The 21752-nt window shown below is 35.5% G+C and overlaps 1 protein-coding gene across 1 annotated transcript in view; it reads right to left on the bottom strand.

The window, feature by feature from the left end:
* GPR137C (G protein-coupled receptor 137C) overlaps positions 1-21752 on the bottom strand; it is a gene marked incomplete at both ends in the record, with an annotated part of 52408 nt that overhangs the window by 17969 nt on the left and 12687 nt on the right. The window contains 2 exon segments of the mRNA XM_082837994.1: positions 2125-2353; positions 3885-3928. Of these exon segments, the coding sequence (XP_082694120.1) occupies positions 2125-2353; positions 3885-3928 (273 nt within the window).

Here is a 21752-nt window from a genome sequence, read left to right on the forward strand (position 1 = left end):
GAGGAGAAGGGACCAAATTGAGGTCATAAAAAGGGGTAACATTAGAGTTATGCCTTTAAAGTTGGGTAAGATAAGGACAAACAGGAATAGAGCACTGGGAGGGAAAAACATTCCTGGAAGATGAAACGGCCTAAGGATATACAGACAGGGAAGCATACTGTGTGCCATTTAGAAATAAGGTAGGTAAGACTGGTTGAGACAAATCATGGAGGATCCCATTATCACCAAATATGTAGAAGAAGGAAGGAAGAATAAAGAGAAAAACAGACTGAAGTCTGAACTTTAAGGAAACTCTCTGAGAGACAGCCAGAAACAAGGTCAGTTTGAAAGTGGAGGATATAAATGCTCAACAGACATTTGTTGATGGAATAAAAGAAATGGCCATGACTATATGTTGTTATAGAAGTCAAAACACAAAAATGAGCCTAGTGATTTTACAAAGAGAATATGAAAGCAAGATGACGTACTATTTGAATAAAGAAGTTTATACCCTAATTAGGAAGACCAAGAACTACAGAACATAGAATAAAAATAATCGAATATCTCATATTATATTTACCTTTATAGGTGTGTATTGGAACATGTTTCTCTGTAGTGTTCCTAGAGAATTCTGAATGCATGTACCTTTTAAATTTAATATCTTTCATATGATAGCGAGGGAAAGGTATTTGAAATAATTCTGGAGGAGTTATCAGATGAACTTCCCTCCTGAGACTGGCAACTTAACTCTATTCAGAGAATTTTCTATATCAGAGTGAGTAAAACCAAACTTAGAAAGTTGCTAGGTATTCAGAAAAGAAGCTCTTTAAATTCAACCATATCTGTGTATGCTTTATCACTAGACAACAAGAGGTATGGATTCTATGGCGATGTTATCACACTAGGAAAAGATGCTGTTGCTACACCAAAAGGTTATGCACCACAACAACAGTGAGTGTATTATTCTTAACACTGAAACTGAAGCCAGAGTTAGCTAAAATATTTAACTTTTAGGAAGTAAAAGTTTAGAAGTTGAATAAAATAATTTTCCGGGTGAGATTAATGGGTTGAAAGTGAGTCTGTCTGTCTATCTGTCTCTCTCTCTCTCTTCTATTTCTATTTTTATTTCTATATTTATATTTCTACTGATATATGTTTAAAAAATAAAGGTAACATCTCCACGTAAACTTAAAGGACAAGTTAATTACCATGCATTTAATTAACTTTAGTAGGACTATATTAAGGATAATAACAATATAGAAGTCTAAAAATATTTCAGAAGACTGTTCTGTTTAAGACACTATCTTGTTTATCTTCAGTGAATAGGCAATGATGCCACATTAAAGCAAGCTTGTATGTATGCATAAGCCCAACGAGCCCAACACCACTCTGGAAGCATAGATGAGGAACTCAGCCTGCGATGGGCTATGAGCCAATATCCATACATCTATGCCCCACATCCAATGCCATACATACACTGGGACACTGATTCATCACTCAACCACATTGTCAGTCAACAACAGTAGAAACATTCATGGTTTTCTGTTAATAGGTTAACACTGGTTTTTGTTTACTGACCCGAAGTATAAGGAAAGGGAGAAGCAAGGCATTTATAAATTTAGTTACACGACTAGCTGTTTCAAATGTCATAGGGACTTCATATTATGGGGTGAAGTAACATTTTCTAAACCTTTATACAAATAAACACCCCTTTACCAATATGACACCTTAACATTGCTAACCCAAATATGAATAGACATGATGCGGTAAATTTGTTTAATGGCAATACTGTCACCCTTACTGATGAAATCTTCAGTTGTTAGTATGGCTTTGTATATTAGACTATTTGTGATACATCTGTATAAATTCTGGTTTCTATCATTTAATTAGCCTCCAGGGTAGAGGATATAAGTCATAGAAAATACAATATGCTCATGATGAGCTTCTTCTTTAAAAAAAACATTGTTTAGTAAGGGCTCAGTTTTGAATACCTTTTAATTTCTTGTGATCATTCTTTCATGCTCAAAAATGTACCTGGCACTCAGAATGCTTTCTGAAGAATTATAAAATTTCCATTAAAATATGGTTCATAGAATGAAGATTTGAAGTTAGATTTTCAAGTATAAATTTAAGAAATATACTTACCTTTGATTCGAGGTAGACATTTGCTGATGACATTTTTGTAATTTTGCATATGTAACTAACTAAAGAGATGGCACAAAGAATAAACAGGCTATCGTTAATTAATGCTCGAACAAACACAGTCCATTTCAACTGATTTTCTGGGACATCTCCGTGGACTAGCATTGCACAAGTCAAGTTCACCACTAAAAAGAGAAGACTTGCCAATATAAAGCCCAAATGCAACAGAATTCTGAAAGAAAAAAATGAGTTTATTAGATGTTTATAAAACTAATGAGAAATTAAACTTAATACTGAATTAGTGTGTACTTTAAGTACAATAATTCCTTCAGCTTAAACTGCTTGTAATTTAATACAAATTTAATAACTACTCAGAGTTACTTGGGATATTTTTGCCATTATGAAATTAGTATCTAAGCCATTTAAAAATGGCATGAGATTCTAAAGCACTAATTTAAAAATAATCTCATGTGGACTTGAATTCAGTTGTCTCTACCAGGAAGAATAATATTGGACTATTTTAACATTAATTCAAGTAATCCTGAATTTTTCATTTTCGTAACTGCTGAGCACATTTTCATTGACCTTTCCATTCTAAGAATTATCAGGTTTTTATAATTTGCTTGGAAAATTAATATACAGTATATAAATTTAAATTGATCACTAATATTAACTTTAAGAGGTAAGGGAAATGTGTTTTAAACAATGTTCAGTTTTATGAACATCTGATTATCTATAGCAAACATTTCTTTCAAACAAAACTAAAGAGGAACACAGGGACAATATACGTAGAGTTTCACACACTCATCAGTACCTCATCTTCTTATAAAGTTAAATATTTACTATGCGTACAGAACTACTCCCAAAGTAAAATGCTTAACCACTTCCCCCTAAAAAAAATTGGACCACTTCTAATTTTTAAACTCTTCAGGTAAGGTGTGGCTGTCTGTATCAAGTAGCTGGAACAGCTTCCTGTATGAAAGTAATCCTAGTTCAAATACATTTATACCCCAAATTAACATGATCTAGAAATTTATTTGCCATTCTAATATCTTCCATTTTGGTCACTTTCAATAGTGGGAATCATAAAATGCTGTTTGCCTTTGGGAGTAATTTACACAAGGAAAAATTGAAGGTAATGTGTAATCTGTAACAAGCAATCTTTATTAAGTATACATGCAAAGTACAAAGATTTTAGTTTGAGAAGTTTAGATCTTAATATTCTCTCAGATTAAACAATAAAAATAATAATTATATACTTTGAAACCCAAAATGGACCTTGAAATTATCCATGCATCCAGGGGATTATAGTAGTTTAGGAAACAAAGTACCAAGAGGTTAGATGAGTTGCATAGCTGGCAAGTTTGTGGGAGAATTGGTCTGAAACCCAAGGCTTCTGATTCCCAGGTTTAGCAATCTCATTTCTGAGGTGAATCAGTACTGAAATATTACTTATTTCATGGAACTGTACTATATATTCTTACTCTAAACAGCATAATCTATCTTGAGTATTTGTGGACCCTATGAAACAGTCCTAAAACATCTGACATCTGAAGTAGGCCAGTGACAGAGCAGCAAAAAAAGGTGTTTGGCAGCAATACTGCTGAAAGGGAATGACCAGATTACTCAATTCACTTCCTATGAACTAATCTAACTACTTGATCTTCTATAAAACTGCTAAGGCATCCTCAACTACAAAGCCCTTCTACCTTGGGAACTGTACTGTGAAAAAAAATATAGATCTTGCTACTCATGAAACTTACTTGTGTTTGTCAAGTTCAGTTGCACATCTGACTTTACATATAACCTATAAAGAGAGTACAGAAAGAAAGTTTTGAAAACACATGTAATATAGTATTCTTAAATTTGTTTTGATTTTGTGTTTCAAAGTGATACAACAAATAATAATAGATAGCAAGTAAAACTCAAAAGTTAACAGTTGAACTACGCTGGAGAAAACATAGGCAGATTTCCAAAGGTTTAATACAATAAATTAATAACTTTCTATGGTATAATCTTAAATTTCTACATTTTTAAACAGAATTAATTCAGTTTAAACATTTATTGAACTTATTTTTTACATTGGAGTATAGCTGATTAACAATGTTGTGTTAGTTTCAGGTGTACAGCAAAGTGATTCAGTTATACATTTACATGTATCTATTCTTTTTCAAATTCTTTTCCCATTTAGATAATTACAGAATATCAATCAGAGTTCCCTGTGCTATACAGTAGGTCCTTGTTGGTTATCCATTTTAAATATAGCAGTGTGTACATGTCAATCCCAAACTCCCTAACTATCACTCCCTGCTACCCTTCCCCTTGGTAACCATAAGTTCTTTCTCTAAGTCTGTGAGTCTGTTTCTGTTTTGCAAATAAGCCAGACAATGGGAAGGATGGCTTGCCACCTATTCTAAACTTCATTATATCACTCATGTTTTGTCTTAAAATGGAACGACTTACTTTTAAATATGAATATGGGTGAGTGTTCTCCCAATATTATTTACCCCTAAGATGAAATAAAATAGTAAAAAGAAAGAAGGGAACAAAAAATGAACACAAAGATGAGATCATATTTAGGGAACTTACTTTCTTCATAAAGCCTTGCAAAAGGCAGGTTCTCAAATATTTGATGAATAAAGTTAATCAGGTAGGTTAAGTAGAATTTGAAATAAACATGGTAACTTCTGAAAACATACTGTGGAAGGTCTCAATTCCTAACTGGTGAATATGGACTTTATTATTTAGATAATGGGAAGATATGGAGGGTTTTTATGTAAGCACTCCAAATCACAGAATTTCATTAATCTGGCATCAACGTAAGGCAACTGCAGAGAAACTTCAGACTAGAAGTAGAAAGACTAATTACAAGACTACTGAAATAGAGTAAGAACTTTGAGCGCGGGGTGGGGGGGCCTGGAAAGAAAGAGGCAAGTACAGAACATTATAAAGGAAAACAGTGTAAGTACTCAATAACTTACTGATTCCATTCAAACAGTTACTGAGCACACACTATGAAGGGTACCATGGATTCATACATACAGTAACTGGTTCTGCCCTCAAGGAGCTCAGTATATGAAAGAAAGAGATAAACCAACTATTTTGAAACATTATGTCATCAATGCAAAAGATGCTACCACAACAGCTAAGAAGGGGGATAGACTAATTCAGTGCAGGAAATGGTGAGAGGTAAGGGGAAAGAGGAGAGACTGTGTAAAGGGTCAGGTAGGCAGGACTTAGAGAAGTCACATTTGAGTCAAGTTATGAAGGATAAATGAGTGTTAGACAGGTAAAGGCTCAGGCAGAGATAGCAGCCTGTGCGTCTACTCATATCTATTGTATTTTGGTTAACAAGCTAGATGTGATAGATGATTTTAAAATACTACCCTCTTAATCTCAAATTGTACCACTTAAATCATCCTCAGATACATCTGTTTTCTTTGTCTTTACTACTATATAGCCTTTTAATTGGTCTCTCTGCTTCCATTCTTAACTCCATCTGTATCTTTAGAAGATAACTATTCATTTTGCTATTTTTCCTTTATTCTCACCTCTCTACATGTTTTATTTTTACCTAAAAGTTGTACTAAAATATATATGACATAAAACTACAATTTAACCAGTTTTTAAGTGTACAGTTTCACTGCACTGAGTACATTCACATTGTTGTGCAACCATCACCACCACCCATCTCCAAAACTTTTTCATCCTCCCAAATTGAAACTCTGTATCCATCTAACAATAACTCCTTATTCCTCTCCCCTCCAGCCTCTGGCAACCACCATTCTAATTTCTGTCTCTATGAATTTGGCTACTCTAGGTACCTCATATAAGGGAAATTATACAATATTTGTCCTTTTGTGACTGGCTTTCTTCACTCAGCATAATGTCTTCAAGGTTCATCCATGACATCACACATGTAGATGTGTCAGAATTTCCTTCCTTTTAAGGCTGAATAATATTCCATTTTATGTATATATCAAATTTTGTTTAAACATTCATCCACTGATGTTCACCTGAGCAGCTTCTACCTTTTGGATACTGTGAATAATGCTGCTATAAACATGTCCTATACGTGAACATGTTCTATATATGATTTAAAAAATCATTTGAGAGTAAGTTGCATATGTGATGCCCCTTTACCTCTAAATATTTCAATGTATACTTCCTTAAAAAAGAAATTCTCTTATATAACCAGTATGATTAAAAAAATCATAAAATTGATACTGATAAAATACTATTATCTAATCTGCAGACCTTACTCAGATTTTGCCATTTGGTCCCCAAAATGCTATTTATGGGAGGGAAAACTCCAAGATTATACATTACACATAGATTTCATGTATACTTAATTCCTTAATTGTCATTTTCCCCCTTTGTCTTTCATGATATTCAGTTTTAAAGAGTTCAGACCAGTGATTTTGTAGAATGCTTCTCACTGGGTTTATCAGATATTTCCTCATGATTAGATTCAGAATTTGCGCTTTGGTAGGAATACCACAGAAATGACGGTGCTGCATTCTTCTCAGTGCATTATATCATGAGGTTCATGATGTTGATTTGTCCCATTACTGTGAGGTTAACTTTGATCATTGGTTAAGATGGTATCTACCAGGTTTCTCCATGGTTAAGTTACTGTTTTTCCCACTGTAATGAGTATCATGTGGAGAGGTATTCAGAGACTAGTAAATATCTTTTATTTGTCAAACTTCCATACACTAGTTTTAGCATCTATCAATCATTCTTGCCTGAATAAATTATTACTATGATGGAACACCTTCTTTTAAAAAAGTAAATCTGATCATACTACTCCAGGAAAAAGCCCATACTCCTTTGATACAGAAAAGGTCTTTTATCACTTAGTTCCACCTTCCCATCATTATATCCTTTTATCCCCATCTTCAATCTTATGGTCTGCTCATTCTGAATTATTTACAACTTTCAAATAAGGGGTTTAATTTCACATCTCTGTGCCTCTGTACACGCTTTTACTTCACCTGAAATATGATTTCATGGTCATAGAGCAAATTCCAACTCATCCTTCAATACCTTACTCTTTGTCATTTTTTATGTTGTCACCTTAAGTGCCTTAGGAAGAGGGAAACCACTCTGTCTCCCTGCATTACAAATCATACTTTATGGCATTTGTTTACATTTTTATTCCCCTCTTAAGAGAGACGTAACTTACTCATATGTATAGCCCCAGTGCCCAGCATGATACCTGGTTCACAGTAGGTTCAGAAAATGTTTGAATAGATGAGCAGTGAATTTAGGTCAAAGCAAGTACTCTGGCATGTGGTGGTGTGGGTGAGTATGGGAAATACAGCACAAGCAGAAACTGAAGGGGGAAGCAGTCGTCCAATCACGGAGACCCTGTATAAAAATGTCAAAGGATTAGACCTTAACTCCCACCAACTCTGTAATATGATTTTATGCTCAGGTGATTTCTTAGGTGACAGTGTAGACAATGGATTAGAATGGCATAAAGAATTCCAGTTAAAAGACTGTTGCATTTGAGTGAGTCCATGCAATCTCATTCTCAGGTTTTGAATCTAAAGAACTGATAGAATGAAAGTCTCACTGACAACAATTTTAAAAAGTCAGGTCATAGAATTGATTCTTAGTTTTAAAATTTATTAGATATAGGCAGAAATAGAGATGGCAGATGAGTTTTGGAATATAAGAAGTAAATCACAATCACCTACAGAGGTGACAGCTGCAACTCAAAGTAGAATATATTTGAGGGAGCAAATGTAGAATGAGAAATCAACCTGTGATATGTTCACATTTATTAGTCAAAATGAAAAAGCCCAAAAAGTGAAGAAAAGAAAGATGACCAAAGGACACAGACTTAAGAATCAGACTAGTCACAGCAGTGGAGTACTTTAGAGGTGAAAGGAAGAAAGTTCAGCCATTGTTAAATTCGGCAAAAAGTCAAGAATAATTAAGAAACAACCATTTGATTGAGGTATCTTGAAGAGAATAGTTTTCAGCGGAATGACAGGAAAAAATGCAAGGAATTAAGATGACAAAGGCAGTGAGCACAGATTATATGAGATATATTTGAAGATAGGAGATAAGAAAAGGAAAATTTGTATTAGAAATCATGTATTGGAATATTGCAGGTTTCTACATGCCAGGTTTTCTACTATGCAAGGGGTTTGCACAGCAAACATCCTTGAAAATTAGAGATAGTGTCTACCTTAGGGTCAGAGGGAAGATCTGTCTCCTGATTGGTATAATATAGAGAACATTTCCCTCCCTGGAGATATTCCAGGGGAGTAAAGTCTTCCTCTCTCTCCTTCATGAAGATTTGCTTACATTCCAGAGTAAAGATAAGGTCTGTCTGTCTTCCTCATTTTGGGGTTTCTCTCCTGTAACACACCTTGCTGCATACACAGGTAACATCTGGCTCTCATTGTGTTGCCTTACAGGAATTGGGCTTGGGCGCTTGATTCAAAATATTGCTTTGGTTGCTTTTTGTTTTTTTGCCATGAGTAATAAATGGTCTTTTTCTCTGACCCATGGGTCTTCTGTTTTCTGTTGGTATATGTATTATAAAACTGTGGCAGGCTAACCTGTCAGCTTTCAAGTAGGGTAAAATCTCAGATTTTCACAGTTTCTGATTTAATAATCTGCTGATCGAAAATGAACTAGAGGGGGTGAAATGGTAAATAGAGGAGAGTGGGAGTGAGGAAAGGAGAGTTCAATTGCTAAAGAAGGCTCTAGGTGAGGCAGGTCAGCCCTGAAAAGGAAAACACATACTACTGAGTCAAGAGGGTAGAAAAGACAGTTGAAGAAAAATTTGGAGGTCTGCACAGAAAATTTAAAATAATCTACAAACCTCTCTTTGCTAGAATAAGAAGTGGGGATGTAGCACAGACACAACATTTTGATGTAGAGAAGATGGATGAGAGAATTTGGCAGATGGATTCTATTCTTTTCTAGTAAAGTAGGAGGCAAGGTCATATCCTGAGAAGAGATGTTAGATTTAAGCCCTTGGAATATGGAAAATATTTGGAACACACGAATAGAAGGGCTATAATAGATTATATTGAGAAGCAGAGAGGTCCAGTTAAAGTCAGGCAGTTGACAGTATATGTGGTCAGTAAGGGTTCCTAATTTGAAAATTGAAACACTCTAACAGAAAAAAAGATACCATTATAAAAAGTTCAAATAACTACATTGCATTTTTCAAGCAAAAATTTAGAACTATTTAGACACGTGGAACTATTGTAGAGAAAGAAAAAGTGGGTGAGTGAACCACATCGGCACAGCAAAGTCAAGGGATGAGGAATACTAGACTGACCATAGGTTCTAAATGCAAAATGACATCAAAAAGAAGCTAACGGAGTGGGGAAACAAAAGGGGTAAAGTGAGTAAAGGTTAGGATGAGGGTAAAAAACATATAAAGGGATGAATTCCATATGTATAAGGGGAAAGAGAAGAAACGGGTTGGAAAGAATTGCTTCATTTTCAAGAGTTGATCCAAGGTGTGGTCATGCTGCTGAGTAGCTCAAATAGAAATGGAGGGTTTTAGAGCTCTGAGAAGCCACTGAATTGAGAGACATTGGATGCATTATCAATATGGGCTTTGAAGGACATCTATAGATGTTCAAGAGACAGGGCCAGAAGAAAGAAAGTGATGATTCACCCAGGAAAGTGGAAGTTATTATTATAGCCAGTGATGACCTAATCAGATGGCATGGGTTTAAGACAGATGATGATGGTATAACATCAGAAGGTGTACTGGGAAACATAAAACAGGCTGACTGTTCTTCCCACAAATTGAGATGGGGTGTTTACGAAGTGTTGTCTGGAAAAAGCTAGAGTTCAGTGAAGGCATTTAAAAGGTTCAAATGAAGAAGAGAATGGGGACAGGGTAGAAAGTGTAATCTAAAAGGTCATGGGATGGGATAAATAATGAGTGTGAGAGGGAGTTGAGCTGAACAAAGAAAGAATTAAAGGTCAGCAGTGGTCCCAGATTTGCAGAATGTTACAATGCATCATATAAACACAACCAGGTGCTTCAATCACATTGAGATTACAATAAGATTAAAAATGATGACCTGATATTAGTAGATTCCAAGTATTTTGTAGAATATAGCTAACAGGACATGATGCTAGGTAAACAAAATTCATATAAAAAATGTCAAGCAATTATCATTTGTTAAGATGTTAAGACAGTGAATGATAGTTCATGAAGCACAGTAGACATGTACTTTATGTAGATTTCCAGAAGTTTAGAATGGTAAATAGCATACATGTAAATGATTTGCTGATGCCAATTTATGTCAGAGGGGCCATATCTTTCCAGGTCTTTCTTAGTATCAGAAAAACTGAATAAATTGGTCATTTTATTTTACTTTTTAATTAAACACTTAAAAAAATTGAAGTATATTTGATTATATTAGTTTCAGGTGTACAACATAGTGATTCAAAAATTTTTCACAAATTATACTCCAAAGTTATTATAAAATATTGGCCATATTCCCTGTGTTGTATAATATATCCTTGCAATTTATATACTGTGTACATAGTAGTCTGTACTTCTTAATACCCCTATCTTAATACCCCCTCTTCCCTCTCTCCCTGGTAACCACTAGTTTGTTCTCTATATCTGTGAGTCTGTTTCTGTTTTGTTATATTCATTCGTTTATTTTTTAGATTCCACATACAAACGATAACATATGGTATTTGTCTTTCTCTGTCTGACTTATTTTACTGAGCATAATACCCTCCAAGTACATCCATGTTGTTGCAAATGGTAAAATTTCATCCTATTTTTATGGCTGAGTAGTACTCCACTGTATGTGTATACCACATCTTCTTTATCCATTTATCTGTTGATGGACACTTAGGTTGTTTCCATATTTTGACTATTGTAAATGATGCTGCTATGAACATTGGGGTGCATGTATCTTTTTGAATTAGTGTTTTCACTTTTTTCAGATATAAACCCAAGAGTGGAATTGCTTGATCATATGGTAGCTTTATCTTTAGTTTTTGAGGAAACTCCATACTGTTTTCCATAGTGGCTGCACCAATTTACACTCCCACCAACAGTGTATGAGGGTTCCCTTTTCTCCACATCCTCACCAACATTTATTTGTGGTCTTTTTGATGATAGCCATTCTGACAGGTGTGAGGTAATATTTCAATGTGGTTTTGATTTGCATTTCTCTGATGATTAGTGTCTGTTGGCCATCTATATGTTTCCTATGGAAAAATTTGATTAGGTCTTCTGCCCATATTTTAATCAGGTTGTTTGTTTTTATTGATGTTGAGTTGAATGAGCTGTTTCTATGTTTTGGATATTAATCCCTTATTGGTCATATCTGCAAATATTTTCTCCCATTCAGTAGGTTGTCTTTTTGTTTTGTTGATGGTTTCCTTTGCTATACAAAAGCTTTTATGTTTGATTGGGTCCCATTTGTTTATTTTTGTGTTTGCTTTCTTTGCCTTAGATCCAAAAAATATTGCTATGATTCAGGTTAAAGAGTGTTCTGCCTATGTTTTCTTCTAGGAGTTTTATGGCTTCTGGTCTTTAATCCATTTTGAGTTTATTTGTGTATATGGTGTGAGAATATGTTCTAATTTCATTCTTTTACATGTAGCTGTTCATTTTTCCCACACCACTTATTGAAGAGACTTGTCTTTTCCCCATTGTATATTCTCAACTCTTTTGTCCTAGATTAATTGACTATAAGTGCATGGGTTTACTTCTGGGCTCTTTATTCTGTTCCATTCATCTATAAGTCTGTTTTTGTGCCAGGATAGACTGTTTTGATGACTTAACTTTGTAGTATAGTCTGAAGTCAGGAGCATATCTCCAGCTCTGTTCTTCTTTCTCAAGATTACTTTGGCTATTTGGGGTCTTTTGCATTTCCACACAAATTTTAGAATTTAAATGGGCTATTTTAGAAGGATATTATTCTTTATTCTAAAATTATGAACAATTATATGGGTTGATGGATAACAAATGTTTTTCATCATATAACCTACTTTTTTCCCTACGTACAAACTAGTAGTCCCTAATTTAGAAAATATCAGTTTATAATTTTTGAATTAATGAAGATTTAAAACACTCATCACTAGCAAACATTTTAAAATATTTAACCTATTTATGAGTGATCTGAAATGATTTTGTTATTTTGTAATTCAGACTCTCAGTTTTGTCTCCCTATTTAGTTCTTCAAGTAAAGGGAAGAAAGATGAGAGTATGATAAATATATTTTATTTGTGAATGTTATCTAATATAAGTTTATTTAATACAGGTATCCCAAGATTTGAGGAAGAGTCACCATGGAGCTATATATCATTTACTGTCTCTCATGGCATTCAGAACCATGCTGCTTGGAGATAGTAGATACTGAAATACCTATAGAATGGGTGCTTTTCTATACAATTTTTTTTTAATTTTTTTTTTTTTGTGGTACGCGGGCCTCTCACTATTGTGGCCTCTCCCATTGCGGAGCACAGGCTCCGGACGTGCAGGCTCAGTGGCCATGGCTCACGGGCCCAGCTGCTCTACGGCATGTGGGATCCCCCCCGACCGGGGCATGAACCCGCACTCCCTGCATTGGCAGGCAGACTCCCAACCACTGCGCCACCAGGGAAGCCCCTACAATTTCGTTTTGTCAAGTCAATTTTCCCATGTTTGTTGATTTGAAATAGAAACTTTATTGGAGAACATATCTATATAAACTTTGGAATTGATGCAAAAATAAATTGGGGTGAACAAAGTCTCTTCCCCATTCTGAATAGATAGGCATATATTTCCAACTATGTAGATTTCTTTCACAGAAGCAGTTTCCTTAGATTCCATCTCAATTTAAGTTCCTATGGAGAGTAGTGCACCATTCCCAAGCCTGCCCTTGCTAGTGCTGCATACTAAAAAAATGAAGCTTTTGGGCTTCCCTGGTGGCGCAGTGGTTGAGAGTCCGCCTGCCGATGCAGGGGACATGGGTTCATGCCCCAGTCCGGGAAGATCCCACAGGCTGCGGAGCAGCTGCGCCCGTGAGCCATGGCCGCTGAGCCTGCGCGTCCGGAGCCTGTTGCTCCGCAACGGGAGAGGCCACAACAGTGAGAGGCCCGCATACCGCAAAAAAAAAAAAAAAAAAAAGGAAGCTTTTATATGCCTTAGCTATAAGGTGAGTAGCCAGTCTTTTCTCAGATGTTCTCTTTCAATGCCTATCCTATATTTCATTTTTTAAAAACTCCTTTTTAAAAATCTTCTAAATATTTTTTCTTTACAGCAGCCTCTTCTTTCTAGGATACAGAGGATACAATCTCTTTCTGTCACTCTCTTAGGATACTAACATCTTTTTTTAAATTTAAAGTTTCTTCTCTTTGCTTAGTCTGTTTTCTCTCAAGTTGCTTAAAAATGATTTTATACAATTAAAGTGGGGTGTTTTGATTTACAATTTAATAAAATTCCAGGTTAATACTGAAGATAAATGTCTAATTGTTCTCACCTGAAACTCCACTAAAACAATAGCAAAGGGATTTTCTTAAAAGATATAAACCCATAAATGTGAGTAGAATGGGAAAGGATACAATAACAAAGTGTTGGAAGCTAGAAAGCAGATGGATATGTGTGCAGAAAAGAGTTAATATAGTATGCCTGAGACTGCTATCCTTAGAAAAGCCTGCTTGTAAGGCTGGTACTTGGCTGGCATTTGGGAACTTGGATTTTTGGGAAGATTCTCACCATTCCCTAAATGATAAATGTATTTCATTGTGCCTAAGCTTTTTGTGCAAACAATATGGTTTATACACAACACCTGCTTTCCTTATGGAAGTCTGGAATTTTGGTGTTGGGCAACGAGTGCTTACATGACTAAGCCCCAATAAAAAACTTTGGCACTGAATTTCTAATGAGCTTCCTTGGTAAGTAACATTTCACATGTTGTCACAACTCATTATGGAAGAAATGTGGCCCTACTGGGAGAGGACTCTTGGAAGCTTGTTCCTGGTTTCCTCTGGACCTTACTCCATGTGTCGTTTCCCTTTGCTGATTTTACCCTATCCGTGAACTGTAACAAACTGTAACCATGAGTATAACAACTCTAAGTCCTTCTAGCAAGTCACTGAGGCTGAGGGTGGTCTTAGGGATCATCAACAAAATGTGATGAATCCCAAGCCAGTAGTGAGGAGGACTGAGAACCAACCTGATAAATATTTCAGAACCTTCAAAAGGTTCAGGAACCAAGAGAACCAAGTACCACTGGAACTGAGAGGTGGAAGTGGCTAAAACAGGGGTAGATAAAAGCTGTTTAAGAGCAGTTAGATCCCTAAATCTCTTTCCCTAGCCCATGCCCTGAAATGCCACTTATTCATTCTGCCAGATATCTGGGTGTTTATTCTCTGAAGAGGCTATTCTGGCCTGGAGTAAGAGTTAGATGGCAGGCACAGTTGATAGTTTGGCACCATTCCAAAAAACAGGGAGATTAGTAATGAACACCAAGTAAAGGGATTCCCCCATGCCCAAACCCTCTTCCCTGACTAGGTTCTCAAAGTGTTGTAAACTACACCTTTATTCTCTGAAGGATTAGAATACTTTTCCCCCAGAGAAATCTGCGTGGCCCAAGAGGAAAGACCTAAGTATACCATCATTATAGGTTCCCTAACAAATCGTCCAGCCAGATCACCTAGTGTGTACATGCCTCACCCACATGCTTAGAGCTTCCACTCTTAATTATGAACAGACAGCCAAGGATAACCAGATAGCTCAAAAGTTTTCAATGAAAGATAGAGATCACAACAAACTAATAGAAAAAAGAAAATTATAAAGAAAAAACTAAACAATGTTATTATTAATAGAATCAGAGAGAGAGAATATTGTGTTCATGAAACAAAAACAAGATGCTGTTAATAAAAAAAAATTCAGAGGAAAAAAAAGAGCTTATAGAAATTAAACAAGCTAGTAGAAATTAAAGTGTCAAGAGAGGGGCTACAAGTTGGGGGAATCTCCCTAAAAAAAGTAGAGACAAAAGACAGATGAAAAATAGGAGAGAAGAGGTAAGAAAAAGATCTGTTTGGATGTCCAACATCCAAATGTTAGGAGTTCCAGAAGGAGAGAACAGAAACAAAGGAGGGGAGAAAATCAATGAAAAATTCAAGAATGTTTCCCCAAACTAAAGGATACATGTGACTATATTAAAAGGGCATGTTCAATGCCCAGCAAAATGGATAGAAAACAGATCCATGTGAAGAGACATCATTTCAGAACACTAGGGTCAAAGAAAAATCTAATAGTTTTCAGTAAAGAAAAAAACAATTCACATAGAAATGATCAAGAATCAGAATGGCTTTCAAGCTTCAATAACAACACCGGAAGTGGAGCAACACCTTAAAAATCCTCAGGGAAAATTATCTCCAACCTAGAATTCTATAAACTATCAATTAAATATGACAGTAGAGCAAAAAATATTTGACATGAAAAGCCTCCAGAAATTGCTCACCAAGCACCCTTCCTCAAGAAGGCTCTAGAGGATTACTTCACTGAAAAGTATGCAGCAAAGGATTAACTCAGCAGGCCTGAGTTGTCTAAACCCTGCACATTCCACAGAAAGATCTGGCTCTTGCTTAGCTCTTGGAAGATATTTCTGAATCCTTGGAATATCTTGCCTGATAAGAATATCTTTGTTTACCTGGGGCCTTGGGCCATACCAAATAATTTATGCTAACAATGTGATTTATGGTGGCCATGTGACCACCATAATAATTTATGCTAACATGTGATTAATGTGACCCAGGCCATTTGGTATCATTTTGACCTTTGAAGAGGTTGGAGACTGAGTAATTAAAGTCTGCCAGGGAGATGCTCCATGCCTATCTGGCTGATCTCCAATAAAAAACCTGGACAGCATGTCTTAGGTAAGCTCTCCTGGTTGGCAATACTTCATAGGTGTTGTCACATATTGTTGCTAGGAGAATAAGCACTGTACGTTAAGACTCTGCTGGGATAGGACAACTGGAAACTTGTCCCAGCTTCTCCTGGACTAAGAGAAACCTTAGAGATTTAATTCAATAACTTAATTTTATAAATAAAGCTGCACTTTAGAGATTAAGTGGATTGTCTAGGAATACACAGGAAATTGAAAGGATTAAAACCCAGGTGTCCTGACTCCTAATTCAAGGCTCATAGGGATCCTGGTTTTCTTTGATACATTTGTACATTTAGATCTTTGATGGTACATAGTTCAAGTTAATTCCTTCATTTTTAGGGTGACAAATACTGCTTTATTAATAGTAGTGTCATATATATGTCACTGCAACTATTTGTTAGCTGCTCAAGATCTGAAGAATTAACATGCCCAAGAAAAATATATTCAGAAACCAAATGATCAGTTTAGTAAAATATAATGATCTAGAAGCAGTTTAACACCTTCATTTTGTGTTATTTTTCAGACTATCAAGTACTTTTACCATACCCTTTACTTAACTAGAAGTGTATATACATATATATATATAATTTTTTTTTTTTTCTTTTTTTGCGGTATGTGGGCCCCTCACTGTTGTGGCCTCTCCCGTTGTGGAGCACAGGCTCTGGAAGTGCAGGCTCAGTGGCCATGGCTCACGGGCCTAGCCGCTCCGCGGCACGTGGGATCCTCCCCGACCGGGGCACGAACCCGTGTCCCCTGCATCAGCAGGCGGACTCTCAACCACTGCGCCACCAGGGAAGCCCTTAGAAGTATATTTTTAAAAAAGCATAAATAACTATTATTTCAGGAATGAAGTATTAATTTTATAAGGAGGAAAATTTGTGAGCTTTCATTATTGAAAATCACCCTGAAATATAACACGTTACTATGGATTGCTCATTAGTTTACTATGCACAGCTCTGAAGAAAATTTAACATATATTAAGGAATATAAAGAATTTATTTCTGAACTAAGAGTCTCATACATTATGGATTTAGAATTGTTAGGAAATTAATCTAAATTGTATTTGGGCTGAAACTGTGCTATCCTTTAAAAAGTTTTTCCAACACAAAATCCCCCATTGTATATTACTGATTTTCATAAAACCTTTCATGCTTTTCAAACTAGGAAGATAGCAGAATTGCTTTTTGTAAAGATAAAGACAGAGAGCCAGAGTCATTGGAGAATATCGTTCTGACAGATAATGGTGGGGAAAAAAAGGGCAGAATGTATCAGAAGAAGTAATAGAATATCCCAAGGGAGACAAAGGCAGAAGGAACACTGCTTGCTTTCTTTCCATCTAGATTTCTAAAGAACAATAACAGTTTGAACATAATCAGTGATGATGATCATTCACATTCGCTTAAAACCTGCTAATTCCACGGTATGACAGAAAAGTTCCCTAGAGTACACAGTATCACCTCAAACCAGCCTAGGTGGCTTCATCAGCAACTGGACAAAGTCCTACACAATAGCTGAGGAAAGAGCACAAAAGTTGAAGAAAATATTACTTAAGCATTTTTATACTGAGATATTAAAGCTGAAAAAAACTGTAGCATGTGATCAACATGCTAATGAAAAATGGCAGCTGTAATTGAATTTTTGTTAAAAGAACATACAGATTTGAAATATACAGCTACACCTTATTTCAGAAAGCAGATGATTCTAAATATTTATGTCCTAAACAAACTAAACTTTGGTTTTTACATGATATGTGTAATTTAAAAATTGGCATTCATATCTCAGAGGTAGCATTCACAGACACTGTATTAGATTTCAGAACTAGGTCATAAAGTAAGAAGAGATTTTTTTAAAGAAACCCTCAAATTCTAGAAGCTTTATCAGTGTCAGACTATGAGAACTACAGCTGTCTTAGATATCACTGAGACTAACCACTTTACAAATTAAACAACTGGCCCAGAAAAGTAGTGATTTGACAAATATCAATTAGCAGTAGAATAGGATTTGGACCAGAACTCATATTCTCAGAATTCTAGTTCAGGACTATTGATGAAATTAAACTACTTAAACAGACCCCTCAACAAAGTTAAAATAAAAAGATAACAAGGACACTTAATTTATAGAAGTTTGTCTTTAGTTAAAACAAGTTAGATGCAAAGTTCTACTTCGCTAAGTTAGAGATTCTGATTTTATTTGTGTGGAGGAAGAGAAGGAAACATTTCTTTTAAACTCCTTTACTTTACCATGAATTTGCTCAACCATCCAAGTCATTAAGTATTGATCACACATATTAGGTGCTGAAGAGCATGCAAAATTTCCTTCAAAACAAATGTACAATAATGGCTGACCTAAAGCAATGTATACAGTATAGTAGAGCGAGGCAGACATTGATGGTATATCACAAGGGGATGTATGGTACTTTCTTTATATTTGGTCAAACTTAGAACAACATAAACCTCCCATAAATTAAGGTGTAAATTACTCAGAGTTCATTTTAACTAATGTTGATGGGTATTAAATGTAATTTAGCTTTGTTATACGGACATTATAAAGAAAATATGGTGTTGATTTGTTTTATTCCTCTAAGGAAGATAATACAGAAAAAACAAAAGGGGGAGGAGAAGGAAATACAGATTAGTAGCCTATGGGTTGGATCTGATTCACAAAATGTTATGTTTGGCTTAACCAGTGTTAGCCTATGGTATTTTTTTTTAAACAATACTTCAATTCCATTATTTAAAAAGTAGATTTCCTATTAAAAAATCCAAATTTCTTTCTCTTGAAAAATCAGATGATTTGTCAATGTCATCTCACAGATGGAACTGAATTAATGTAGTGTCCTCTTTAGATATATGCTCTCTAGTACACCATAGTCACTACCATTCCCTATTATCTCTCAGAGGGTAATATCCAGGGCCCTCTAGGCCTTTGAGTTTGGGACCCCTGTTTTAAAGGAAGCTCTTTTTGAGTAAGACCCAGAGGATATAGACACAGCAATTAGGAGGCTAACTGCCATAGACTAGGCAATAGATAGATGGTAGTATGCACCAGGCATTGTGGATGGGAAGAAGTGAATGGACTTAAGAGATGTTAGGAGGTAACAGACAGGATTTGGTAATGGGGTGAATGTGAGGTATGAGAGAGAACGCAGCAGCCATGACTCATAGGTTTCTGAACTACGTAAATATATGGATAGCAGTGCCAGTCACTGAAATGGGGAAGAAAAGAGGAAGGTGAGGTTTTGGGGAAAATAGGGGTAGCGTGGGGAGGGAGGAGGAAAGATCCTGAGCTCAGTTGAATATGCTGGATATGGATGTGCTGAATCTGAGGGCTTCAGATATCCTTGAAGAGATGTCAAATAGGTGTAGAATATAGAAAGCGAGAGCTCAGAGTCTGTGTTAGGATCATAGATATGTGTACGTGAGTCATCTGCTTTTAAGTGGTATGATACCAAGAATGTGGATGCAATCACTTGGCAAGAGCAAGGGACCTAGGCTTAGGTCTTGAGAATCTTCAACCTCTGAGGGCAAGGCAGAGGCAGATGAGCGTGAAGAGAAGCAAGCAAGGTAGTTTAAAAAAAAAAAAAAAATCCAGGACAGTGTGCTAGCCAGTGGAAGTGTTATAGAGAAAATTATGGAGTCAATTGCTGCTGAGAGATGAACCTGGGTGAGGACTGAAAAGTGCCTAATGAACTTGTTGATAGGAAGGTCACTGTGAGCCTTAGGCAACAGCTCTTTTGGTAGAGTGATGGGGCAAAGCAGATTAGAGTGGCTGGGGAAGTGAGAAGATGGTGAGTACGTACATGGTCACCCCTGAAGAAATTTGACCATGAAAAAAAAGTCTGAGGTAGCTCTTGGTTTTGTTAAGCCTCTTCATTATTATGTTTTCTATTTTATTAATCTCTACATTAATTTCCTTCTGCTTGTTTCCTTTGGGTTTATCTTTTTTTTTTTAAACATAAAATTGGATGCTTACTTAACTTGCTAAATTTCAGGCTCTTCTTTTCTAGTGTAAACATTTGAAGTTCCAGATTTACTTCTGTGTGCCAGTTTAGCTGCTTCATATAAAGTTCTGATATATAGTATTTTTATTATCATATTCTAAGTATTTTCTAAATTTCATTGTGATTACATCCTTTACCCATGTGTTCATAAGTGTTTAAAATTTTTCTAACTAAACTTTCACACTTTATTTCTGTTACTGAATTCAAAGAGTTATTTGGGGGTGAGAGAACATAGTCTAAGAAATCCCAATTTTTTGAAATTTAATATTAATAGCTAACAATCATCACCATTTGGCAGGTACCACTCTAAAGATTTTATATGAATTATATACTTTACTCCTCACAATGATTCTATGAGGTAAGTACTATTATTATTCTCATTTTTATAAATGAGGAAATAGGCATAGAGAGGTTATGTCATTTACCCACATAACTTTATGAAGTTACACAGAGCTGCTAAGTGACGGGGCTACACTTTTTACATTCTTCCTCACTTTAGGTCTTATTCTCAGATTATATTTCAAACCTCTGCACTGTTTTTGTTTTTGCAGGGGGAATCAATTTCATTGAGGTATAATATATGTATGTGGGTGCACAATTTGATGAGTTTCGTCATACTTTTGCAACCTGTGAAACCACCATTGCAATCAAATACAGAATCTTTCCACACGCACTAAATTTCATCCTGCCCCAGGCCCCAAGCAATAGGTAATCCACTTTTTGTGACTATAGGTTGGTCTGCAGTTTCTAAAATTTAATATAAATGTAATGCCATAGTGTGAGCTCATTTTTGTCTGGCTTCTTTCATTCTACATACTGATTTTTTAGATACATCCATGTTGTTGTTTTTATCACTAGCATGTTCCTTTCTTACTGCAAAGTATACTCCTTTGTATGGATATACCATATTTTGTTTATCCCTTTGCTTTTTATGGATATTTGGGTTAATTTCAGTTTTGGGCCATTGTGAATAAAGCTACTACGAACATTCACATTCAAGTTTTTGTATGGACATATGCTTTTGTTTCTCTTGGGCCTCTAGGACTTCAAGAGCTGTTTTATGGCATTTCACTTTTCAAAAACTGTCCAACTGCTATCCAAAGTGGTTGTAAAACTATATTCCTATCATCAGGGTATATTTTCTTATTAATACACATCTTTGGCAATACTTGGTATAATCTTCTTAATTTTAGTCTTTCTAGTCAATATTTAATGGTATCTCATTGTTGTAATTTTCATTTCCTGATGACTAACGATCATGAGCATCTTTTCATGTGCTTCTTGGCCACGCATACATCTTCTTTTGTGAAGTGTCTGTTAAAATATTTTGCCCATATTTATTGGATTTTCTTACTGTTGAGTTGTAAGAGTTCTTCATTTATTCTGGATACAAGTACTTTGCCAGATACATGTGCTGCAAATCACTATCCATTTTGCAAAAAACAAGCTTTTATTTTGATAAAAGTCTTGTCAATTTGGGTTCATGCTTTTTGTTTCCAAAGAAATGTTTGGCTCCTACAAAGTAATGACGATTTTCTTCTACGAGTTTTAGCTTTTACATTTAGGTCTATGATCCATAGCAAGTAGATTTCTAAGTATGGTGTGACGTAAGAATCAGTATTCATTGTTCCTCATATGGATACCCAATTATTTCAGAACCATTTATTGAAAAAAATGTTCGTTTCCTCACTCAATTACCTGAGCACCTTTGTAAAAAGTCTATTGACTATATATGTGTG

This window comes from Leucopleurus acutus (genome assembly GCF_964270905.1).
Source record: "Leucopleurus acutus genome assembly, chromosome: 1".
Taxonomy (NCBI): Eukaryota; Metazoa; Chordata; class Mammalia; order Artiodactyla; family Delphinidae; genus Leucopleurus; species Leucopleurus acutus.